At 53.6% G+C, this 19,203-nt stretch overlaps 5 protein-coding genes across 5 annotated transcripts; 3 read left to right on the forward strand and 2 right to left on the reverse strand.

The window, feature by feature from the left end:
* Positions 1-1,594: 1,594 nt before the first annotated feature.
* Positions 1,595-3,331, forward strand: J4E85_008227 (uncharacterized protein; the record flags this gene model as incomplete). Its single annotated transcript, XM_051472453.1, has 1 exon — positions 1,595-3,331. One exon carries the CDS (start codon positions 1,595-1,597, stop codon positions 3,329-3,331), a length of 1,737 nt encoding a protein of 578 aa, XP_051323918.1.
* Positions 3,332-5,111: 1,780 nt separating this feature from the next.
* On the reverse strand, positions 5,112-7,040 carry J4E85_008228 (uncharacterized protein; the record flags this gene model as incomplete). Its single annotated transcript, XM_051472454.1, has 2 exons — positions 5,112-5,320; positions 5,375-7,040. The coding sequence occupies 2 exons, from the start codon at positions 7,038-7,040 to the stop codon at positions 5,112-5,114; spliced, it is 1,875 nt and encodes a 624-aa protein (XP_051323919.1).
* Positions 7,041-7,654: 614 nt separating this feature from the next.
* On the forward strand, positions 7,655-9,997 carry J4E85_008229 (uncharacterized protein; the record flags this gene model as incomplete). The annotated part of the gene is made up of 6 exons (XM_051472455.1): positions 7,655-7,727; positions 7,780-7,904; positions 7,955-8,856; positions 8,904-9,239; positions 9,286-9,916; positions 9,971-9,997. The coding sequence occupies 6 exons, from the start codon at positions 7,655-7,657 to the stop codon at positions 9,995-9,997; spliced, it is 2,094 nt and encodes a 697-aa protein (XP_051323920.1).
* Positions 9,998-12,950: 2,953 nt separating this feature from the next.
* ATP2 (atp2, beta subunit of the F1 sector of mitochondrial F1F0 ATP synthase) lies at positions 12,951-14,939 on the forward strand (the record flags this gene model as incomplete). Its single annotated transcript, XM_051472456.1, has 7 exons — positions 12,951-12,961; positions 13,028-13,193; positions 13,305-13,391; positions 13,445-13,804; positions 13,854-14,063; positions 14,237-14,810; positions 14,860-14,939. 7 exons carry the CDS (start codon positions 12,951-12,953, stop codon positions 14,937-14,939), a joined length of 1,488 nt encoding a protein of 495 aa, XP_051323921.1.
* A 1,904-nt stretch (positions 14,940-16,843) lies between these two features.
* Positions 16,844-17,635, reverse strand: CYA4 (Cytochrome c oxidase polypeptide 5, mitochondrial; the record flags this gene model as incomplete). The annotated part of the gene is made up of 3 exons (XM_051472457.1): positions 16,844-16,942; positions 16,993-17,189; positions 17,368-17,635. 3 exons carry the CDS (start codon positions 17,633-17,635, stop codon positions 16,844-16,846), a joined length of 564 nt encoding a protein of 187 aa, XP_051323922.1.
* Between the last annotated feature and the right edge of the window lie 1,568 nt (positions 17,636-19,203).

The following is a 19,203-nucleotide window of genomic DNA, read 5'->3' on the forward strand; positions in this document are numbered from 1 at the left end:
CATCATCAAGGGCAGCAAAGATTTGCATCAGTTCGGCGGATTCTATTTGGATATGCGACACAGAAGTCAGGTCGTTTCGCAATATTGCACTTTGTGATACAGATGTTTGGGGTCAAGTTGGTGTGGTGTCATCGAGTGGGATATGGCGACTTGAGTAGTTGCATTCCGAGAAACCCAGCGGTGTGCTCCGTCGCCACTGGGAGCGGGGGCTAAAGACTAAATCCTGGGGTTTAACAGGGCGAATGACGGCAGCGTCGCAACAGGTCACAGATGGATGTGTGTTGCGGCAGGCTGCGTCCGACGACGGTGGTGAAATTTGCAAGTGATTATCACAAACTTTACAGACAAGTCGACAGGCATGGACAGCAGGTGCAGCTGGACGTGCGCTGGAGGTAGCCTGGGGCCCGGGATGCCTGAGTGGACGATCAGGCGTGGAAGGTTTGTGGCAGGCAGGCGGTCGGTGGCACCATTCGAGGCGTGTGGACAGGCGCCCAGATGGCAGCTTGGCTTGGCTCGGTCTGCCGGATGCGACTCCGCGAGAGGCCAAGTCGAGGGCTGGCGTGGATCTGAGGCGTGCATGGTGGACAGGCCTCGACGCAATGGCGCAGGATGATTCGCATGCAGGCCTGGGACACGATGCAGTGTTTTGATTGAGCACAACGGCGCGGTCGCACAGCAAGCCGACTCCAGCCGCTGTCAGAGAGCTGGTCCCCAAGCAGTAAGACAGCCATGGGCGTTGCAGGGTGGGTGAAGAATCTGCAGCTAACGGGGCGTGCGCTGGAAGTTCAGGTACATCTCCCGTGGTGGACCGCACGGGTTTCGCAGTGGGAGAATAGACAATTCACTACGCTGGCAGAGTGGAGTTTGAAAAATTGAGGCATAATGGGTAGCGCCGAGCCCAGTGCGCTGGGGCGTCGGACAGCTGTGGATCGGCCTGGGTAGCCGGGCGGGCGAGGCAGCGCTGTCATGGCATCGATGTACCTCTACACAGGCGCCCGCTCCGGCTCTGGGTGGTGTCGTTCGCATGGGCAGGGATTATTCGACGTTGGTTAGCAGCCAGCAGCCTTAGACTGCGGCGAACCTCAGTGGGGTGTTGCTAAGAGAAATACCGCCTCTATTCACCTGTCCCCATCCCCATAACCCACCTCCTCCCTCCTCCGCACCCCGCTTGCCTGCCTCACTACTCCCCTCACCACCCGTCCAGCTCGCCCATCCCACTCCAAGCCTGCAGCAGCTGTGGTCTCATCGTCCCAAGCTGCCCCTGACGCGTCTCCCCGCCCGCCGACCGCTCCGGTGCGCAGCCTGGCTCGCGCGCGTCTCATTGGCCCGTAGCCGGTCGTGCCCATCACTTACGCAGCGCTGACCTGCACCCTTGGTTTTGCGAGCAGACCCCTCACCAGCAGTGGCCACGACCGCTTGCACCCACACACTGTTCCCAGTCCATCGTAGCCTTATAGTCCCAGACTGTCGCTTCCTCTGACCCACGGGTTGTCTCTGTCCTCGCATCATCTCCCTCACTGCCCACTCTCGTTTAACCCAAGATCGCCCGCGGGACCCCGTAGGCCCACAATTCTTACCCAGACGTCTGCCCGCCATGGACACGATGCAGAACTTCAACACCTTTGTCAATCCCCAGGACCTCGAAAACCACGGCGACTTCCAGGACTCCTTCTGGCAGATGCGCATTGATCCCAACGCCTTCCAGTCGTACGATGCCGTTGGCGTCCTACCTGGCACAAGCGAGCGCTCAAGCCGGAAACAGGACTCGGCCCTCGACCTGACGTCCTTCTCCAGCCAAGGCTACCCGTGCATCAAGACCGAGGACGAATTCAGCAGCTTCGTCAACACGGCCCAGTCGACACCCACTTCCAACACACCCTCGCCCCACGACCAATTCATCTTCAGCAATGCCAACTCACCAGGCGAGTACAACCGGGACCAGAGCCAGACCAGCTCCCCGGAGACATGCAATGAATCCCTTACCAACGACAGCTGGCCTGCAATCCACATCCCCCAGGCCCTCGAGCAGGCCAAGGTCTCTATCGCTCTTGATAAGAACAAGAACCGGGCCGAAACGCAAATCAAAACTACCGTGACCATGGACCCGCTCGCTTCGCACATCCAGTGGATTCGCTTCCCCCGCCAGAATCTCGCCAAACCAAAGCAGATGGCCAGCACCGAGGAGGTTGAGGCCAACGAGAAGAACAACTCCACTGCCCGGTTACAGCTGACTCTTGTTCTGGCAACCGCCGTTGAGAAGCCAGAAGGACTGGAACGCGCCTTCCGCCGTGCCCGTGGCGAGGAGCCCACGCCAAGGCGCCCACGTGGCGTCGCCATCACAGACATCGCCAAAGACGACCGGTGCCACCCCCAAAATGGCGGCGCTGTCATCATCTGCGAAGGCTGCAAGGAACGCGAAGCCAAAAGATTCAACCGCAAGAAGAAGCGCGAGGCTGACGATGAGAAAGAGTGGTCCAACTACGAGGACGACCGCATCATCATGATTAACGAGAAGGAGTTCAAGAGATGGCAGGACAACGATAACTCCGACTTCTCTATGAACGCCAAGAAAGTCGAGTTCGTCATGCGCATAACGTGCTACTGCAGACATCAAGAAGACAAGTCCCCCGTCGGCTACAGGGTCATCTTCACCTTCAAGGATGCCAACGAGAGCGTACTCGCTCAGGAAGTCTCCGAGATTGTACAGATCACAGATGACCACAAGAACAAGGAAAGTCCCTCAGAGGCCCTGAGCTCTTTGACTATTCCCACTGGGCCACATGAGAACATGCTCCCCCAGTACACAATTCCCATGTCAGAATACTCTCCGACCGTCTGCAGCAGCCAGTACTCATTACCCACGACGCCCATTGTCCCACAAGCTCCCGGATTGCCACACTCACAGAGCATGTTTTTCCCACGGGACGCACAGTACCCTCGGATGATGAACCCTACCCCTGCGAGTCAAGCTCCAAACCAAGGCAACATGAACTTTTACGGTACTGCCATGCCTGCGCCCGCACCTACTCAGCAGTACGCCTCGCACCAGCGCGGCCAGAGCTACTTCTCGCCAACGATGCTCAGTCCTACAGCAGACCAGATGTCAGCACAGGCTGGGTACGCCCTCCATCGCCCGCATTCTCTGGACAGCTTCCCACAGGCATACAACTTCCAATTCTCGGCACAGCAATCGTATCCTCAGATGTACTCATCCCAACCGCCATCACGCGCCACCTCCCGGCCAGCATCGCCAACTTGGGACCAAGGGCGGGGCGCCAAGAAGATGCGCGCTCAACCTGGCTTCATGCTGTATGAAGACTTCGAGGAATGAACTTCTGACGATACGAAAGCACGAATTACGACAACAAATATGGGGCTATGTATAGCGGGCATCTGGGTGGCGTTTTGGGGTTCTGGATATCTATGTTTGATGATGATTTTGGTGGAATGGTTCTCTGGTACGAACAACATTGGCTTCGGCCACTTTGATTCTGGAAAAAAAGCCTGCCTCGCTCGAAATCTCATTTGTATTCTTCTTCGCTGTCGAGGGTCGTTCTTACAGGCGAGGCGATACTATCCGCCATAGACTTTGCTCGGTTACTACCACTTTAATCACTAGACCAAATCCTCTTACACTGCTAGATCCCTCGCAAGGACTAGCAGGTTCAACGATCTCTCGCTGCAAGCATACAACCTGAACTTTGTGGATTGTCACCAAATAATGATGTGCTCTGATGTTATACAGTAAATGCTCACTTTTCTGCGTGCTGGAACAGAGGCTCATGTATTCCTCAAAGGTGCACACAACCAATCCTGCAGACAATAAAAGACCCTCGTAGTCTGCAAATCGTGGGTGCTCAGCTCCTGCGCGAAGACAGCTAGTACCGTATACATCTACCGCATCTGCTTACCACATATTGATGACATGAAGGGACGATGCTGCAGCGGAGCTTATCCGATGCAGCAGGGTTATCACAGAGGCGGCCAAGCTACGGAAGTTAATCTATGATAGATTAGAAGGGCGTGGGATGCGCACTGCAGCGTCGATAAGACAAGACCGTTTAGCAGGGCCATAGGACACACACGCCGCAGGTACCCGAGCATCACCGTATAGTGCGCTCCTGGGCACTAATGGTGGCTGCGGTTCGTGTTGCGTTCTGTAGGAAATCTTAGGTATCGTCAAGATTTCAATCTAGCTAGGAGTATACATCGTGTTGGAAACTGTCTAGTTGTCACGGAATAATAGCGTGTATGCAGCAAACAGGACCCAGATTCCAGCAACTCCTGGTGCTGATGTGTGTGCAATTCACTGATAGCAAGAGCAAGGAACGCAAACCACGACCTAGACCTTCCCTCTCCCATTCGACACTCCGCTTCGGACGTACGGAAACAGGGTCGTCCAAACAAACTTTCCAGAGGCGTTTATGCATGTCAGAACTCCAGATCGTGCGTTTCCTGTAATATACACTGCAGTATCTCATCGAAATCGAAAGGAAGCACATCATCCATCTCATTTGCATTGTGTCGTACGGAATAACTATAAGTTGTGTGACCACCAACACGCTGTTCGTTGCATTCATCCAAAACCTTCCTATTGCGCATTACCAGTGCCAGAATAGCCGAACGAACCGGAAAAGAGAACCCCAAACGCCAGACTGAACACCGAGAAAAAGGACTGGAAAGGGGTAACATTATTGTGGATGGGCTGGAAGACGCGAGGAAGTAAGGAAATGCAAATGGTTCATGCAGCATCGGGAAAGGGAGACGGAGGTGAATGATGGGTGCCCGCGCAGGACCAGACACCTTCTAGAGCACCGGGATGCACATCCAGTCGGGAGAGATGCAACGGCCCGAAGCCGCGCCTGCTTGCGTATAAGCCGGGCCAGCTATATCACGCAGGAAGCATCCGGACATGTATGCACGGCACGGTACGTCTCTCCCCGCCACTGGGCACACGGCAAGCAGGCTGCGAAGTACGCCCCGCATGGCAGCACATCAACTACTGCAGACCCCTCGTGTCTTCTGCAGCGCTTCTGCGACGGCTTGTACAGGATGAGAAGGGGAGGGGCCGGCGCGAGCGATCGATCCTCGTGGGAACACGACGTTGTAGGCTAAAAGCCTGCAGCACTAGCCTTCCTGTATTCCTGAAAGTTGCTAGCGATGGTTGGGTCTTCTTGACTGCGCAGCTCTTCCTCCCAGCGCTCTTCTTCCTGCGCGTGGGCGGCTTCGAAGGCGGCGGATTGGCCGCGGTGGAAGTACAGGGGTGCGCGTTTGAGGAGGGCGACGTCTTGCGTGACGAGGATGTGCTTGACGCTTGAGCCTGGGGGATTTGTTAGTCAGCTCAATCTATTGTCGAGGCAGGAGGTAAGCTTACCGGGTGTCTCATATTTGGCTTGCAAGAGAAGCTGGTCCACGACGTGTCGTAGCCCGCGGGCGCCTGTGCCCATCCTACTTGCTTTGCGTGCGATTTCGCGAAGCGCGCCGTTTGTGAAGCGTAGCTCGATGTTCCTGAGGTACGATTTGTGCTCTTCTTGTCTTATCAGGCTGTCTTTGGGCTCGGTGAGAACGCGGACAAGAGCTTCTTCGTCCAGAGCTGCTACTGCGCAGACCGTGGGTATGCGGCCTATGAGTTCGGGTATCATGCCAAACTTCTGCAAATCTGCTGGTTGCACATGGTCAAGTACATTAACCTTCTCTTCCCGTTGAACCTGTCTAACACCAAATGGGTTCGGGACCTCGTTCTTGGGCGGTACGAAGAAAGGGGAGTCTTTCTTGAAGGACTCAGCTTCCACACCTGTCAGCATAACACCATCGGCGGCGGCATGTGCGTTCGATGACCGTATCGAGGCCCCGAAACCCATACTGCCCTTGGACTTCCTGTCCAAGATGATCTTGTGTAGGCTCGAAAAGGCGCCAGTGCAAATGAAGAGTATGTTGTCAGTTCGGATGTTGAAGACCTCGCCTTTGTTTCCGCCAGGCCCAGGAGGCTGAGGACCACCAGGCATTCCACCGGGCCTGTTCGCGCTCTTCTCCGGTTTGGCTTGCACCTGTACGGTTGTGCCCTCGATGATCTTCAGCAGCGCCTGCTGAACACCTTCGCCGCCGACATCCTTGCCGTATGACATCTTGGACCCTGCGATCTTGTCGATCTCGTCCAGAACAATAATGCCATGCTCGGTTGCGTCGATGTCATAGTTCGCGGCTGAGAAGAGACGAGCAACGCACGACTCGACGTCGTCCCCAATGTATCCTGCCTGTGTAAAGGTAGTGCAGTCCGACATGGAGATGGGTAGACCCAGCGTCTTGGCCAGTGTCTTGCACATCAACGTCTTTCCCACACCAGTAGGTCCAAGTATGAGCACATTAGACTTTTCTATCTGCAGCTGGTGCTCGCTGGTATCGAGTAAGGAGTCGGGGTCTGAGGAGGTGGACGAGGCTGGTTTGTAGGCAGGTGCTTCGCCGTAGGGTAGAGGGTCACTGTGACTGTGCAGTTCTACGGTGGACTGCTGGCCGGGGAACTCGTCTGCTCTGCTGCTCAGCGCCCGCATCATAAGAGGATGACGGTTGAAGTCGTCGATGATTGGATCAATATGAGATTTGGGGCTACCTTCTACAGGATGTCTGTACACGGATGCTCGCCTCTGAGCCTGCGCCTCGAGTCTAGCCTGCTCATGGTGCTGTCTCTTGATCTCTTGGATGCGGAGATGGTGCTCGTGGACAGCCACGCTCAAGACTATCTTTGCGCGATCCTGATCAACGACGAATTGATCGAGGTGCTGTCGCAGCACTTTGGGCGTGATGTGGCCTGCGCCCACATTGCTGGTGTTGCCCAGTGGACCGCGCGTGGGCTGGTCAGGCTCATAGAAAGACGAGAAGCCCTGGCCGCTGAAGTCGGAACGATTGAATCTAGACGATTTGCGCGTGTGCGACTGGGACAAGGGCGCGCGACGCGAGATGCTATAGAGGGCGAGGTAGGACGCGCGGGCCTGGGGCGAGACGGCAGCGGGAAGCGCCCTCCGGATCGTCTTGGACAGCAGCATCGTGGGAGAGGAGGCGCAGGGAAATCACACTACAAACTCAAAGACATCGAGGGCATCACGGGGGCTTTAATACAAAGTCGCGATGGCGCCGGCTGCGCTCGAGGCTTGGAAGTAACCGTGGTTGAGCCGCCGTGAGCTCCCCACGTTAGGCCAGAGATGCGGGGGAAGCTCTGTCCCCACGGTTCCCGATGCCGATAAGGGCCTTTGCCGCCGACGCGTGACCAGCGTGCTACTATCAGGTAGTCTACAACACCATGTAGTCGGCAGAGCGCCTCAGTGTCCGCTTCAATGGCATTCTAGATGCGGATGCCGGTTCCTGGCTCCGAATGAATTGTAGCGCAAATCCTTCCGACAGCACCCCAGCAGAGATACGCTGTTGGGACGTGGCGCGGGCGCGATGCCCGTTACAGCGTGCTCTGAGCTATGACGTTGATTGCTGGGTTGGCAACAACTTTTGGTTGAGCGCTGCTCTCAGCATCGGGTTAGAGACCCCGCAAATTCGTGATCGTCTCTGCAATTCATCTGGCAGGCCGTCGCTGTGAAACCTGCATCCTCCCGCTGCCATATACTCTGGTAGCAAACCTCACAGCTCCTCCCACCTACCATCCCACACCATGGAGCTCAACAAGGCTTCCGCAAACTCGGCCCTGAGCGACGCCCCGGGGCAGGTCCCCAACGATGGCACTGGTACATATTGATGCCCAAATTATCCTATCAATTGACTGACCAATTCCTCCAGGCATCATTCAGATGGATGGCTACCTTGAGCCCTTCAAGGACGCGCTGAAGAGCCGCTTCTCCAAGGCCCAGAAGTGGATCAAGACCATTGACGAGACTGAGGGCGGTCTTGAGAAGTTCTCGCGGGCAAGCATCCCAACCGCCTTGGCAAGAGCGGTGTAGCTAACAGCGCCCAGGGTTATGAGAAGTTCGGCTTCAATGTCCAGTCCAACGGCGACGTCGTCTACCGCGAATGGGCCCCGAATGCCCTGCGCGCCTACCTCATTGGTGACTTCAATGGCTGGGACCGCGATGCGACGCCCATGACCAAGAACGATTTCGGCGTCTTCGAGGTGACGATCCCTGGCCAGAACGGTCAGCCCACTATTCCCCACGACTCCAAGATCAAGGTCTCTTTCGTCGTCCCCAACGACCATGCGCGCCAGGAGCGCCTCCCCGCCTGGATCACCCGAGTGACCCAAGACCTCAACGTCTCCCCCGTATACGATGCCCGCTTCTGGAACCCTCCCCAGAAGTACGTCTGGAAGAACCAGCGGCCGCCCAAGCCCCAGAGCGCGCGTATCTACGAAGCCCACGTTGGTATCTCCTCCCCCGAGCCCAAGGTAGCGACCTACAAGGAGTTCACCCGCGACATCCTCCCTCGTATCAAGCACCTGGGATACAACACTATACAATTGATGGCCGTCATGGAGCATGCGTACTACGCCAGTTTCGGATACCAGATCAACAGCTTCTTCGCTGCGAGCAGCCGCTACGGCTTCCCAGACGACCTGAAGGAGCTCATTGATACTGCGCACGGAATGGGCATTACTGTCTTGCTGGACATGGTGCACAGTCACGCATCTAAGAACGTGCTTGACGGTCTCAACATGTTCGACGGCAGTGACCACCTCTACTTCCACGAGGGCGCCAAGGGACGACACGAGCTGTGGGACAGCAGGCTGTTCAACTACGGTTCCCATGAAGTCATGCGCTTCTTGCTCAGCAACCTGCGCTTCTGGATGGAGGAGTACCGCTTCGACGGGTTCCGATTCGACGGAGTTACCAGCATGCTATACACCCACCACGGCATTGGAACGTGAGTATTTATCCGCTTCTAATGCTAGCAAAGACTAACGCACCCAGGGGCTTCTCGGGTGGTTACCACGAATACTTCGGTCCTTCGGTCGATGAGGAGGCAGTCGTGTACCTCATGATTGCCAACGAGTTACTGCACACACTCTACCCCGACTCCATCACAATTGCCGAAGACGTTTCCGGTATGCCTGGTCTTTGCGTGTCGCTCTCGTTAGGCGGAATAGGATTCGACTACCGATTAGCCATGGCTGTACCCGACCTCTACATCAAGTGGTTGAAGGAGAAGCAGGACATTGACTGGGACATGGGCGCACTCGTCTTCACTTTGACAAACCGAAGGCACGGCGAGAAGACCATTGCCTACGCGGAGAGTCACGATCAAGCGTATGTTAATATCCGGAGTTTAACCCTCAATACTGACATATCCTAGGCTGGTTGGAGACAAGACTCTGCTCTTCTGGCTTTGCGACGCGCAAATGTACACCAATATGTCGGTTCTTTCAGAGCTCACCCCTGTCATCAACCGCGGTTTGTCGCTGCATAAGCTGATCCGACTGATCACACACGGTTTGGGAGGTGAGGGCTATTTGAACTTTGAGGGTAACGAGTTCGGTCACCCTGAGTGGCTCGACTTCCCTCGCGAAGGCAACAACAACAGCTTCCACTACGCCCGCCGCCAATTCAACCTCCCAGATGACGAGCTCCTCCGCTACAGGTTCCTCAACGAGTTCGACAGCAAGATGCAGTGGACCGAGGAGAAGTACGGATGGCTCCACTCGCCTCAGGCCTACGTCAGCCTCAAGCACGAGGGTGACAAGGTCATCGTATTTGAGCGCGCTGGACTGCTGTGGATCTTCAACTTCCATCCCCAGGAGAGCTTCACCGACTACCGTGTTGGTGTTGAGCAGGAGGGCACTTACCGTATCGTTCTGAGTACCGACAGCAAGGCGTTCGGTGGCCATGGTAACGTAGACGAGACAACCAGGTTCTTCACCACACCATTTGCCTGGAACGAGAGGAAGAACTTCCTGCAGGTGTACATTCCTAGCAGGACTGCTATTGTAAGTGAACCCTCATTTGGATGTATTGTGACCACATGCTAATCATATTCACAGGTACTGGCGCTCGAGAGCACTTTGTAAGAAGTATGACCGATGTCTAAGAGGCATGGTGATGGATGTTAAATTGAAGGGTCAATATACCCAGCGAAATGATCGTGCCGCATAGTATGAATAGCGATTTGTGTCTCGATAGATTAATAGAAGACATCTGCCGATCAACTACGCCCTTGTTCTCTTCCAATATGTGACAAATTTATGTTATAGCTTCATTAAGATGAGTACACAAGCCGTTGGGTATCATTAGACATGTGTCCAAGTTTGGTATGGCTCTCTACCAGTGTCAAAAAGGTCGTAAGATAGGAGTGAATGCAACATGTCCTCGGCCGGTAGGAAGCTTGGAGTTCTAGCTGCAGGTGACGGTTAGAGTATACATCATCTTGCCGGTGCTTCACGTATCAACAAACACCTTGGCGAATGCTCCCAGGTTCTGTTTTCGCGGAAGGGTAAGTTTGGAGACATCGATGTGTATGGCAAGAATGTCCTATATGTTTCATTTAATTGAGCTATTCCTCATGTAACAAAGACCTGCGAGCTCTACTTGGGTGATTAGCGTTTGTACGTCATGAAAATGTCGGGTATCTCATCGAAGTATTGTTATGTTTTTGCCCATGGGTCGAGTCCAGCTTGAGACCAAGGTTTTTGCCATGCGGAGTTCTTTTTTTTGCTAGTAGCGCTTGCGGTCGTCTTAGCCCTGTTGTGTCACTGCAGGTGAAGGTGAAAGTGAAGGTGACTCAAAGATAGTTTATTAATTTCGGTTTGTTTTGTACTTGCTGCCGACTATTGTAGAGTCTTGTACTGTCCAATCGAGAATGAATAACACCCGGTGCGTACTTTATGATCCTTGCTGTACCTAACGCGCAAAGCATATGCATCTTGCTATTGTGCAGTGCGTGATATACATGAGCTTCTTCTTAGTCGTCCCCTGTGTCTTTCCTTCGATCACTATATGTGAGCGATGTGAATTCAGACACTGCTAGGCCATCGACTGCTAAGGGTCGACTTGCATATATATCAGTTAAACGACAACTGTCGCGGATTGGATTTACGAAGTCTTCGATGACAGCCCATTGCACCTCGTCAATTTCATGGTAGGTTAGTCTGGTTGATAGTCGCCGCCGCGCAGCCACCCACCACCTCGCCCGGCCCTGTAACGCACTCCAAGTTCTTCGCTTGACTACCAGAGCAGAACAAGTAACGAACACTTTGCGCAAAATAATAAAGAGGGGAGGAGAGGGAAAGAGAAGAAGGGAACCGGCGTCTCGCCAGCACGATCAAGGCATCTCGCCATGTGCAGAGATCAATCACTTACAATCGGTGAAGGAAGGCGTCTCGCTTCACTCTTCGTTTTCGTCGTCGTCTTCTTCATTCCTCGCTGCCGACTTCCTCTTGCGATTGACGGGGCCCTTCAGTTGCCTGATCTTCGGTGCGTCCATGTCTTGAAGAGCCCGCCACCTAGCCTGGTGCATGTTGCAGAGATACTCGTCCACCTTGCCCATTCAACCTCTACTCTTCTCGGTGCATCTGACATCAGCGGTTCGATGTCGCCAAGCACACCCATGGGGCTTCGGTAGATATTCCTTAGTCTCCCTATCCTGCTTTCGCTTCGGCGCATTCATGGGCTGACCTTGACGAAGACAGCCTTCGTGCGACCGGCAGACGAACATGTATCTCACCATCACAATGGAAGGTGTTGAAGAACAGCACTTACAATATATGAAGCCTGGTATTTCGAGATCCTACCCAACACGCAAAATCTACTTTGAAGTATACGCTCTGTGTTACGGTCATAACGTTGTAAGACAGGATGTAATGTAGACGCCCAGGATATGTTTCCAGAACACGGGAAGTTTTCAGCTTCTCCATTTACAAATCGACCACGAGCTCCGTTCCGCCGGAGTTGTCATATAGGATGCTCCAAAGACCCGCATCTGGAAGTGATGATGGTGGTTACATTTCGTGCGTTGCAGCATACATCAGCGTCTCGACTGGGCTACAGTTGCTGACAGTAGAGCCTGGAGGTACTCACAGTTAGAACCATGCCGTCGCGGTAACTTCTCGTACTGGTTTGGAGACTACGAGCAAGCTTTTATTACCTTTAGTATGACAACCGCTTCATCGATGTATTGTGCGATGCGAGGGATACATAATTGACATCATGGTTGTTGATCTCCAGAATTGGCGACCGAGAGGAAAGACAATGCCAGGAATAAGCGTACCCAGAGAGATGAGAAGCTCGGTGGCTAGATAACATCTTGTGGAAGCTTCATCGTCCCTGTTGGCATAACGTTGTGTGGCGGGTTCTTGAGTTGGCGACGATTGTTCGAATTTCCCGATAGTTGAAACGGCGAAACATCTCATTCGGGAGGACCTAGTTGTACGGGGTATGAGCCTTGGAAATTGTGAGTCGCTCTTCGGCGACGGGCCATCACGATGAGTACCAAGGTAGAGTGTGTGAGTCGACTGTTGCGAGTATGTATCCCGATACGCATCCTCGTTATGATCTGAATTCACGGAACAGTCGTGGGACTTGGCCTCAGGCCGCAGCCTGAGTTGTAGTCTACTGTGTAGATGGGTTGACAGAATCTTTTGCGCACACCATGACCTTGTGTACCATCATTTCGCTTTGCGCGGTCTGATTCCGAGGCGGCTGCTGAAGACGGTTGTTCAATCGGAGCGAATCGGAAGGCGGTTGTGCGTCGTGGCATCGACCAAGAAGGCATGCATGTGAAGGTAAGTCGCGATGCTCGAAGGGTAAGAGCGATCACACTCAAAGTGTAAGAATAGAATCGCAACGTGCTTTGGAGATTGTGGGAAAATCGATCCTGGGGTTGTCTCGTTGCCGGATGCTAACCGCGTGGGCACTAGCCGCGCACGGATCTTTTGGCACGCCGCCTTCCTTTCGAGCTGTGAGAAGCTCTTTCCTCATCAACCCACCCTCTCTCCACTCACCAATCCGTCTACCACATATCTCACAATGCTGAAGAGGTAAGCCAAACGCCCAATGAGTTCAATTGACGATGAATTGAGATGGACTGACGCCTATTTCGACAGTGGGATCCAGCAGGCGCTCCGCGCTTCCATGCGCAGGCCGGCCATCCGCCGCAGCGCATTTTCGCCCATGAAGAAGAGCTTCGCCCCAGCTATGTCCACACGCTTCGCCAGCACCGATGCTACAAAGGATGGCAAGATTCACCAGGTTATTGGCGCTATCGTTGATGTCGGTCTTGCCTAATTCCTTTAAGAAAAGTTTTCTGGTCGATGGTGGTGGAGTTTTGACTTCGCCATCAGCGATCGCATCCACACAACAGCCGCTGACAACCAATTGCAGGTCAAGTTCGACACCGAGCAGCTCCCTGCTATTCTCAACGCTGTCACAACCCAGAACGGTGACCAGAAGCTGATCCTCGAAGTCGCTGTAAGGACGCCAAGAATTGAAGAAGTGGGAACAGCATCACTGATTCAGCACAGCAACATTTGGGTGAGAACGTCGTCCGCTGCATTGCCATGGACGGTACCGAGGGTCTCGTCCGAGGTTCCAAGGCCACCGACACCGGTGCTCCCATCAAGATCCCCGTTGGTCACGGTACCCTTGGTCGTATCATGAACGTCACTGGTGACCCCATTGACGAGCGTGGTCCCATCAAGGCCACCAAGTACGCCCCCATCCACGCCGACCCCCCGGAGTTCACCGAGCAGTCCACCTCCGCCGAGGTCCTCGTCACCGGTATCAAGGTTGTTGACCTGTTGGCTCCTTACGCTCGTGGTGGAAAGATTGGTCTCTTCGGAGGTGCCGGTGTCGGAAAGACTGTGTTCATTCAGGAGTTGATCGTAAGGACACGGAATGTTTGCAGGCTGAGCATCAGCTAACGATGGGCAGAACAACATCGCCAAGGCCCACGGTGGTTTCTCCGTCTTCACTGGTGTCGGTGAGCGTACCCGTGAGGGTAACGATCTGTACCACGAGATGCAGGAGACTTCCGTCATTCAGCTTGACGGTGACTCCAAGGTCGCCCTTGTCTTCGGTCAGATGAACGAGCCCCCGGGTGCCCGTGCCCGTGTTGCCCTTACTGGTCTTACCGTTGCTGAGGTAAGTTCTTGACCAACGACATGTACTTACGGCTGCTAATTTTTCCCTTTTAAGTACTTCCGTGATGAAGAGGGTCAGGATGTGTTGCTCTTCATTGACAACATTTTCAGATTCACACGCAAGTCGCCCCCCTTCACTCCCCCAGCGAATCGCACACTAACAGATTTACAGAGGCCGGTTCCGAGGTGTCTGCTCTTCTCGGTCGTATTCCCTCTGCCGTCGGTTACCAGCCCACCCTCGCCATCGACATGGGTGTCATGCAGGAGCGTATTACCACCACCACCAAGGGATCCATTACCTCCGTCCAGGCCGTCTACGTGCCCGCTGACGATTTGACTGACCCTGCTCCCGCCACCACCTTCGCCCATTTGGACGCCACCACTGTCTTGTCCCGTGGTATCTCCGAGTTGGGTATCTACCCCGCCGTCGACCCTCTTGACTCCAAGTCCCGTATGTTGGACCCCCGTGTCATCGGTCAGGACCACTACGACACCGCCACCCGCGTCCAGCAGATTCTCCAGGAGTACAAGTCGCTCCAGGATATCATTGCCATTCTCGGTATGGACGAGTTGTCGGAAGCTGACAAGCTTACCGTCGAGCGCGCCCGTAAGATCCAGCGTTTCTTGAGCCAGCCTTTCGCTGTCGCCCAGGTCTTCACTGGTATTGAGGGCAAGCTTGTCGACCTCAAGGACACCATCCGCTCATTCAAGGCTATCTTGACTGGTGAGGGTGACGACCTTCCCGAGGGTGAGTTTCCCACATATCCATTTTCACAGCGTTTGACTGACAACTCTAGGTGCTTTCTACATGGTCGGTGACTTCGAGTCAGCCCGCGCCAAGGGAGAGAAGATTCTTGCCGAGCTCGAGAAGTCATAGACGGACTTTCGTGGTGGGTGAAGAGTCGGCCAAAGTGTCTAGGGCAAATCGCTGGTAGTCTCACTTTGTACAAAAGATATACCTCCGAAACTGTGGGACTTTAGCGGGTGTCATGATGCGTGGCTTTCTGTAGCTTATCTTGCATGAAGAGACCGCTTTTTCTTGTTCGAAACATCTCGATTCTTATGTGCTGGTGATTCTGACGACAAACAAGTTATCAAGTTTCCCTGATTGGACGTTCTATTGAAATGGCCCTTGTACGGCGCGACTACGCCTAAGGATATTGAAGAGTCAACCCTTCTTCCAGTCCCAGGGGTGCCGCTATACAGTGCTGGTGACCCCGGCTCGTTCACGTCTCGAGGATAGCTTCTGGTTGGCTATCCAAAATCTTGAGAGGAAGCAGTGGACAAGACATGGGCATTGTGCAACTCACAGACTAGATAGGACGATACAATATACCAGGATGAAATCATGAAGGTATCGTGGAGTCTACAATAGCATCAAAATGAAAAGTTGATAGGATCCCAACGCGATGTAGACTTCTAAGTTATTTATTCCAAGGATCATCTGTAGGCGATTGCTCAGGTTTTCCTTGAATGGAGCGAGAGAAGATATGGTGTATACTGCGAGAAACTGACGCTGAAAGTGCATCCAATCATCAGCGACGAAAGACGTTGCACAGAGCACTTGAATTTACGGGATTACGTGGACTGGAGACAAGTGTTCCATTTGTCCCATGGGTCGTGGGCCTGAAAGTACATGCCCATTAGAAAGGCTGTTTGAACGCATACACCCGCCACGTGCAAGGGAGGAAGTACCTAGGTAGAAAAGAGCGCAACAGCCTAAACGAGCATAAACATGAAGTATACAATATCTCAAGGTAATGTAGACTTCTGGGCAATTCACTTTTAACACGTGTTTGAAACATTCCTTAAAAAGGGTGCTCCCATCATTTACACTGTTGGGCGTATGTTTAAAGTTCACTTTTGCTCCTGGACACATCGGACAAAGAGCTGAAGTTGACGTTCAAACATGAATTGCAATTACACAACCGACAATCGTGAGCTCATGAAGTCAGCTGAGCCATGAGCAAGCTTGTAGTGTCTAGGAAATAAAGCGCGGCCGCGATCTTCAGATTGACCATCAAGTATGACATTCCAAAGCTGACATATCTCATTTCTGTGCGACAACATCACCTCGGCCGCGGATGCGGGTAAGTGCGTCTTGCATGGCTGCTGTCAGCTTTCTCACACATCGTTTCATAGCATGATATCTGTCTGCATGCTGCAGTTCGTGACTTTGATCAGCATGGCAGTCACCTGATGACGGGTGTGGATAGATCGTGCATTGAATTGTACATTGCAGATGGCGAAAGAACTGTTTAATATTGAGCAAAGATGACAAGGATTTTCCAACCTCACCAACCAAGATACCTTGGGCAATGAACCCCTATCATATCGCTGTTGTGTGGATGTAATTGCTAATAGCGAACTTAAAACCCTATAAGCATCCGCTAGAAAACTGTTTTTAAAGAAGTTAGGCAAAACTAACATCTATATAATATTAACATCCTTATTCTATATACCTGCTTTGAATTAGCAATCACGCGACTACACATGTATTATCTGATATGACGAGGGTGGAGCGCCTTGATTTGAGAGTTGCGTAAATCATACAATGTGCGTCTTGCACATGATCGAATTGGAGGACCTTCAAGTAAACGCGAAAAGCCTCTAGATTTCTGTACAATGAGGACTATTATGACAATGGCCGATCGGCAGCCGTTCGGAATGCTTTCGATCTTGTTGTATGTGACACAGACAGTACCAAACGGAAAGTTGACACAAGGAAAATGTGGTATCGGTATTGGCATGGTGATTGCTGTGACGCTTCTATTCGACTCTTTACTCATCGTTGAGCTTCTCCCTGGCAGGCAGGTCCTTCTCGGACTTGCTCTGTACCAACATTCCCTTGTAACCGGTGATGGGCTCGCTGCCTTGCGACTGTGCTGTGTTAGTGCTGACGCGAATGTGCGAGCGTGGAAGTGGCATACCTTGAGGTACTCCTCACTGGCCTCTTGCCATTCCTTTGTCATGGTGCGGGGCCGGATGGGGCTGGCGAACATGCGCGTGAAGGCGAAGACGGCAAAGGCACCCATGATGACGGCAGAGGAGAGGAGGAAGACGTTGCGGCCCTCATCCGGGGGCGGGGGTCGGCGGGGACCGTGGGGACCAAAGGCAATGTAGTAGGCTGTATACAAAGGGTGTTGTCAGCGCGGTGTTCGTATCGATGATTTCTCGGCACGTCGCGATAACTCGCGTTAAGCGCACCAGATGCCGCGGGCTAGCTCGGGTACCTCGATCAAAACACAAGATACGTCATACGAGCTGTCGCAGTACCCAGATGCGCTGAATGGGATTGTACGCACCAGCCTTCTTCTCCTGCATGGTCAACTCTTTCCAGTCGGTCTTCATGCGGTCCCTAAGCGTCATCCACAGATCGGCCTGCTCCTGTGGGGGCATGTCCTCCCATCGCTTCTCGATGTTGGCGAGGGTCGGGTTGGAGATGGCGTGGGCCTGGCGGGATTGCTGGATCTGGCAGGCTACAGGGGCAGCTCTGGGGAGAGCAGTGCGGGTCGCGGTCGATGACATGGCGGCAGCCGAGCTTGAAGCCCGGGCAATGGACGAGCGCAGCATGGCGGCGGGTGGAGTGGAGAGTGTCGAAAAATAGAAAACAAAAGGAGGAGCTTCCCGTCGAGGGACCTACAGCTGCCAATGGATCGTGGTGGTGATGGAGTCGATGGTGGGCCAGGAGAGCTGTCTTGCAAAATGTGGTTGCGGGAGGAACGCCAAGGTGGTGGAACGATCAATCTTCTGTGGCCCGAGCGCCCTCGTCGTCCTAACGCTGAGTCTCTCATTGGCCGGGACAACCGTCTATCTCGGCATCTGAGAGCCTCATCCCACCCTGCGCTGAGGTTGCCATGTTTCCGATATACGCCATGGTGAGAGGGAATCCACGTGGAATGAAGGTGGATGTTGCCGTTCGTTCGAACAGCTTTCCAAGGTTAGCAGTTCTCTCACAGGGCCCAGTCGCGACATTGACATTGGAGATTTGACCGAGGAACCTTTGGCGGCACTATAAGTCTACAATAGCATCGCGATCGTGACCTCAGTTCAGCTACGACTGGTCATAGGGAAACGCTGAATGGGTGCGCTTTCGCCCTGCGTGCGCTGCTTGGTCGGCAGAGACCCCTGAATTTAGCTAGATAAGGCACCATAATGTCGCAACAAACAAGACAAGATGGTATGTGTATGCTAAATCGACTATATCGAGAGGCTTTTGCTGAACTATATATCTACATGCGTTCATCGTTCCTCTTTCTGGGTACCCGAGTGAGCATGGAACGTTCAACTTGGAACAAAACACTCGCAAATTCCCTCAAGCGCGGGGTAGAACAGTGCTGCGAGAGTCTACAACATATAGATGCTAACCTATCATGAATGCCCTCCAAACGTGTGTAAGCAATTAGACATCTCTGACAGGATAACGTTTAGTTCTGCTTGTTCAGACACGCTCTACCTAGGTGGATTCCAAGGTGTCTTCCCGTCCCGTGATCGGAGGCTCGGCACCTGCGCACAACATACGCGTCGGGGCGGGACTCGCTTGCATCGTCATCTGAACTCCGAGGTCGAGCTCGAGCTCAAGCTGTAGCTGTAGCTCCAGCTCTCCTTGCCACGGCACCCATATGCAGGTACCTGTGCTCCTGGTTTAATCGCCGTAGCATCTGGCGATCATGTGGCGGGCCAGAGCTGCTACAAATAACATGTCTGTCCATCATAGTGCCACGGTGCCGGCCGCGGATACCCACGCCTCATCTCGAACCATACTCGACTTTGCCTGGCGGAGAGAATCTCGGTGGTGACACAAAACACTCGCCTCCCCACGAACCGGTGATCGCATCAGACTCTGCTGCGCGCTTTGGTTTATCATATCGAATGACCAAAAGACCCTGCCCACGAGAGCGACAACGGCTGACGCCCGCGCAGAGCTGTTTTAATCACTAGTCTGTGCTCTCGCTGATTACGAGATGCACGTATACCTCTTTCGTAAGAGCATTGATAGAATCGTGTCCTGCGTGGCGTGCCGGGCCTGAATGGCCGACCAGCCGCCTACGGTACATACTGCAGTATGCGAGGCTGCAAGTTCGGTATCACCAGAGCGCTTGGCGTCACGAATGCGTCTGGAGATGGTCACGGATGCCTCG

Source organism: Alternaria conjuncta (assembly GCF_024043145.1).
Source record: "Alternaria conjuncta strain BMP 0040 chromosome Unknown scaffold_12, whole genome shotgun sequence".
Taxonomy (NCBI): Eukaryota; Fungi; Ascomycota; class Dothideomycetes; order Pleosporales; family Pleosporaceae; genus Alternaria; species Alternaria conjuncta.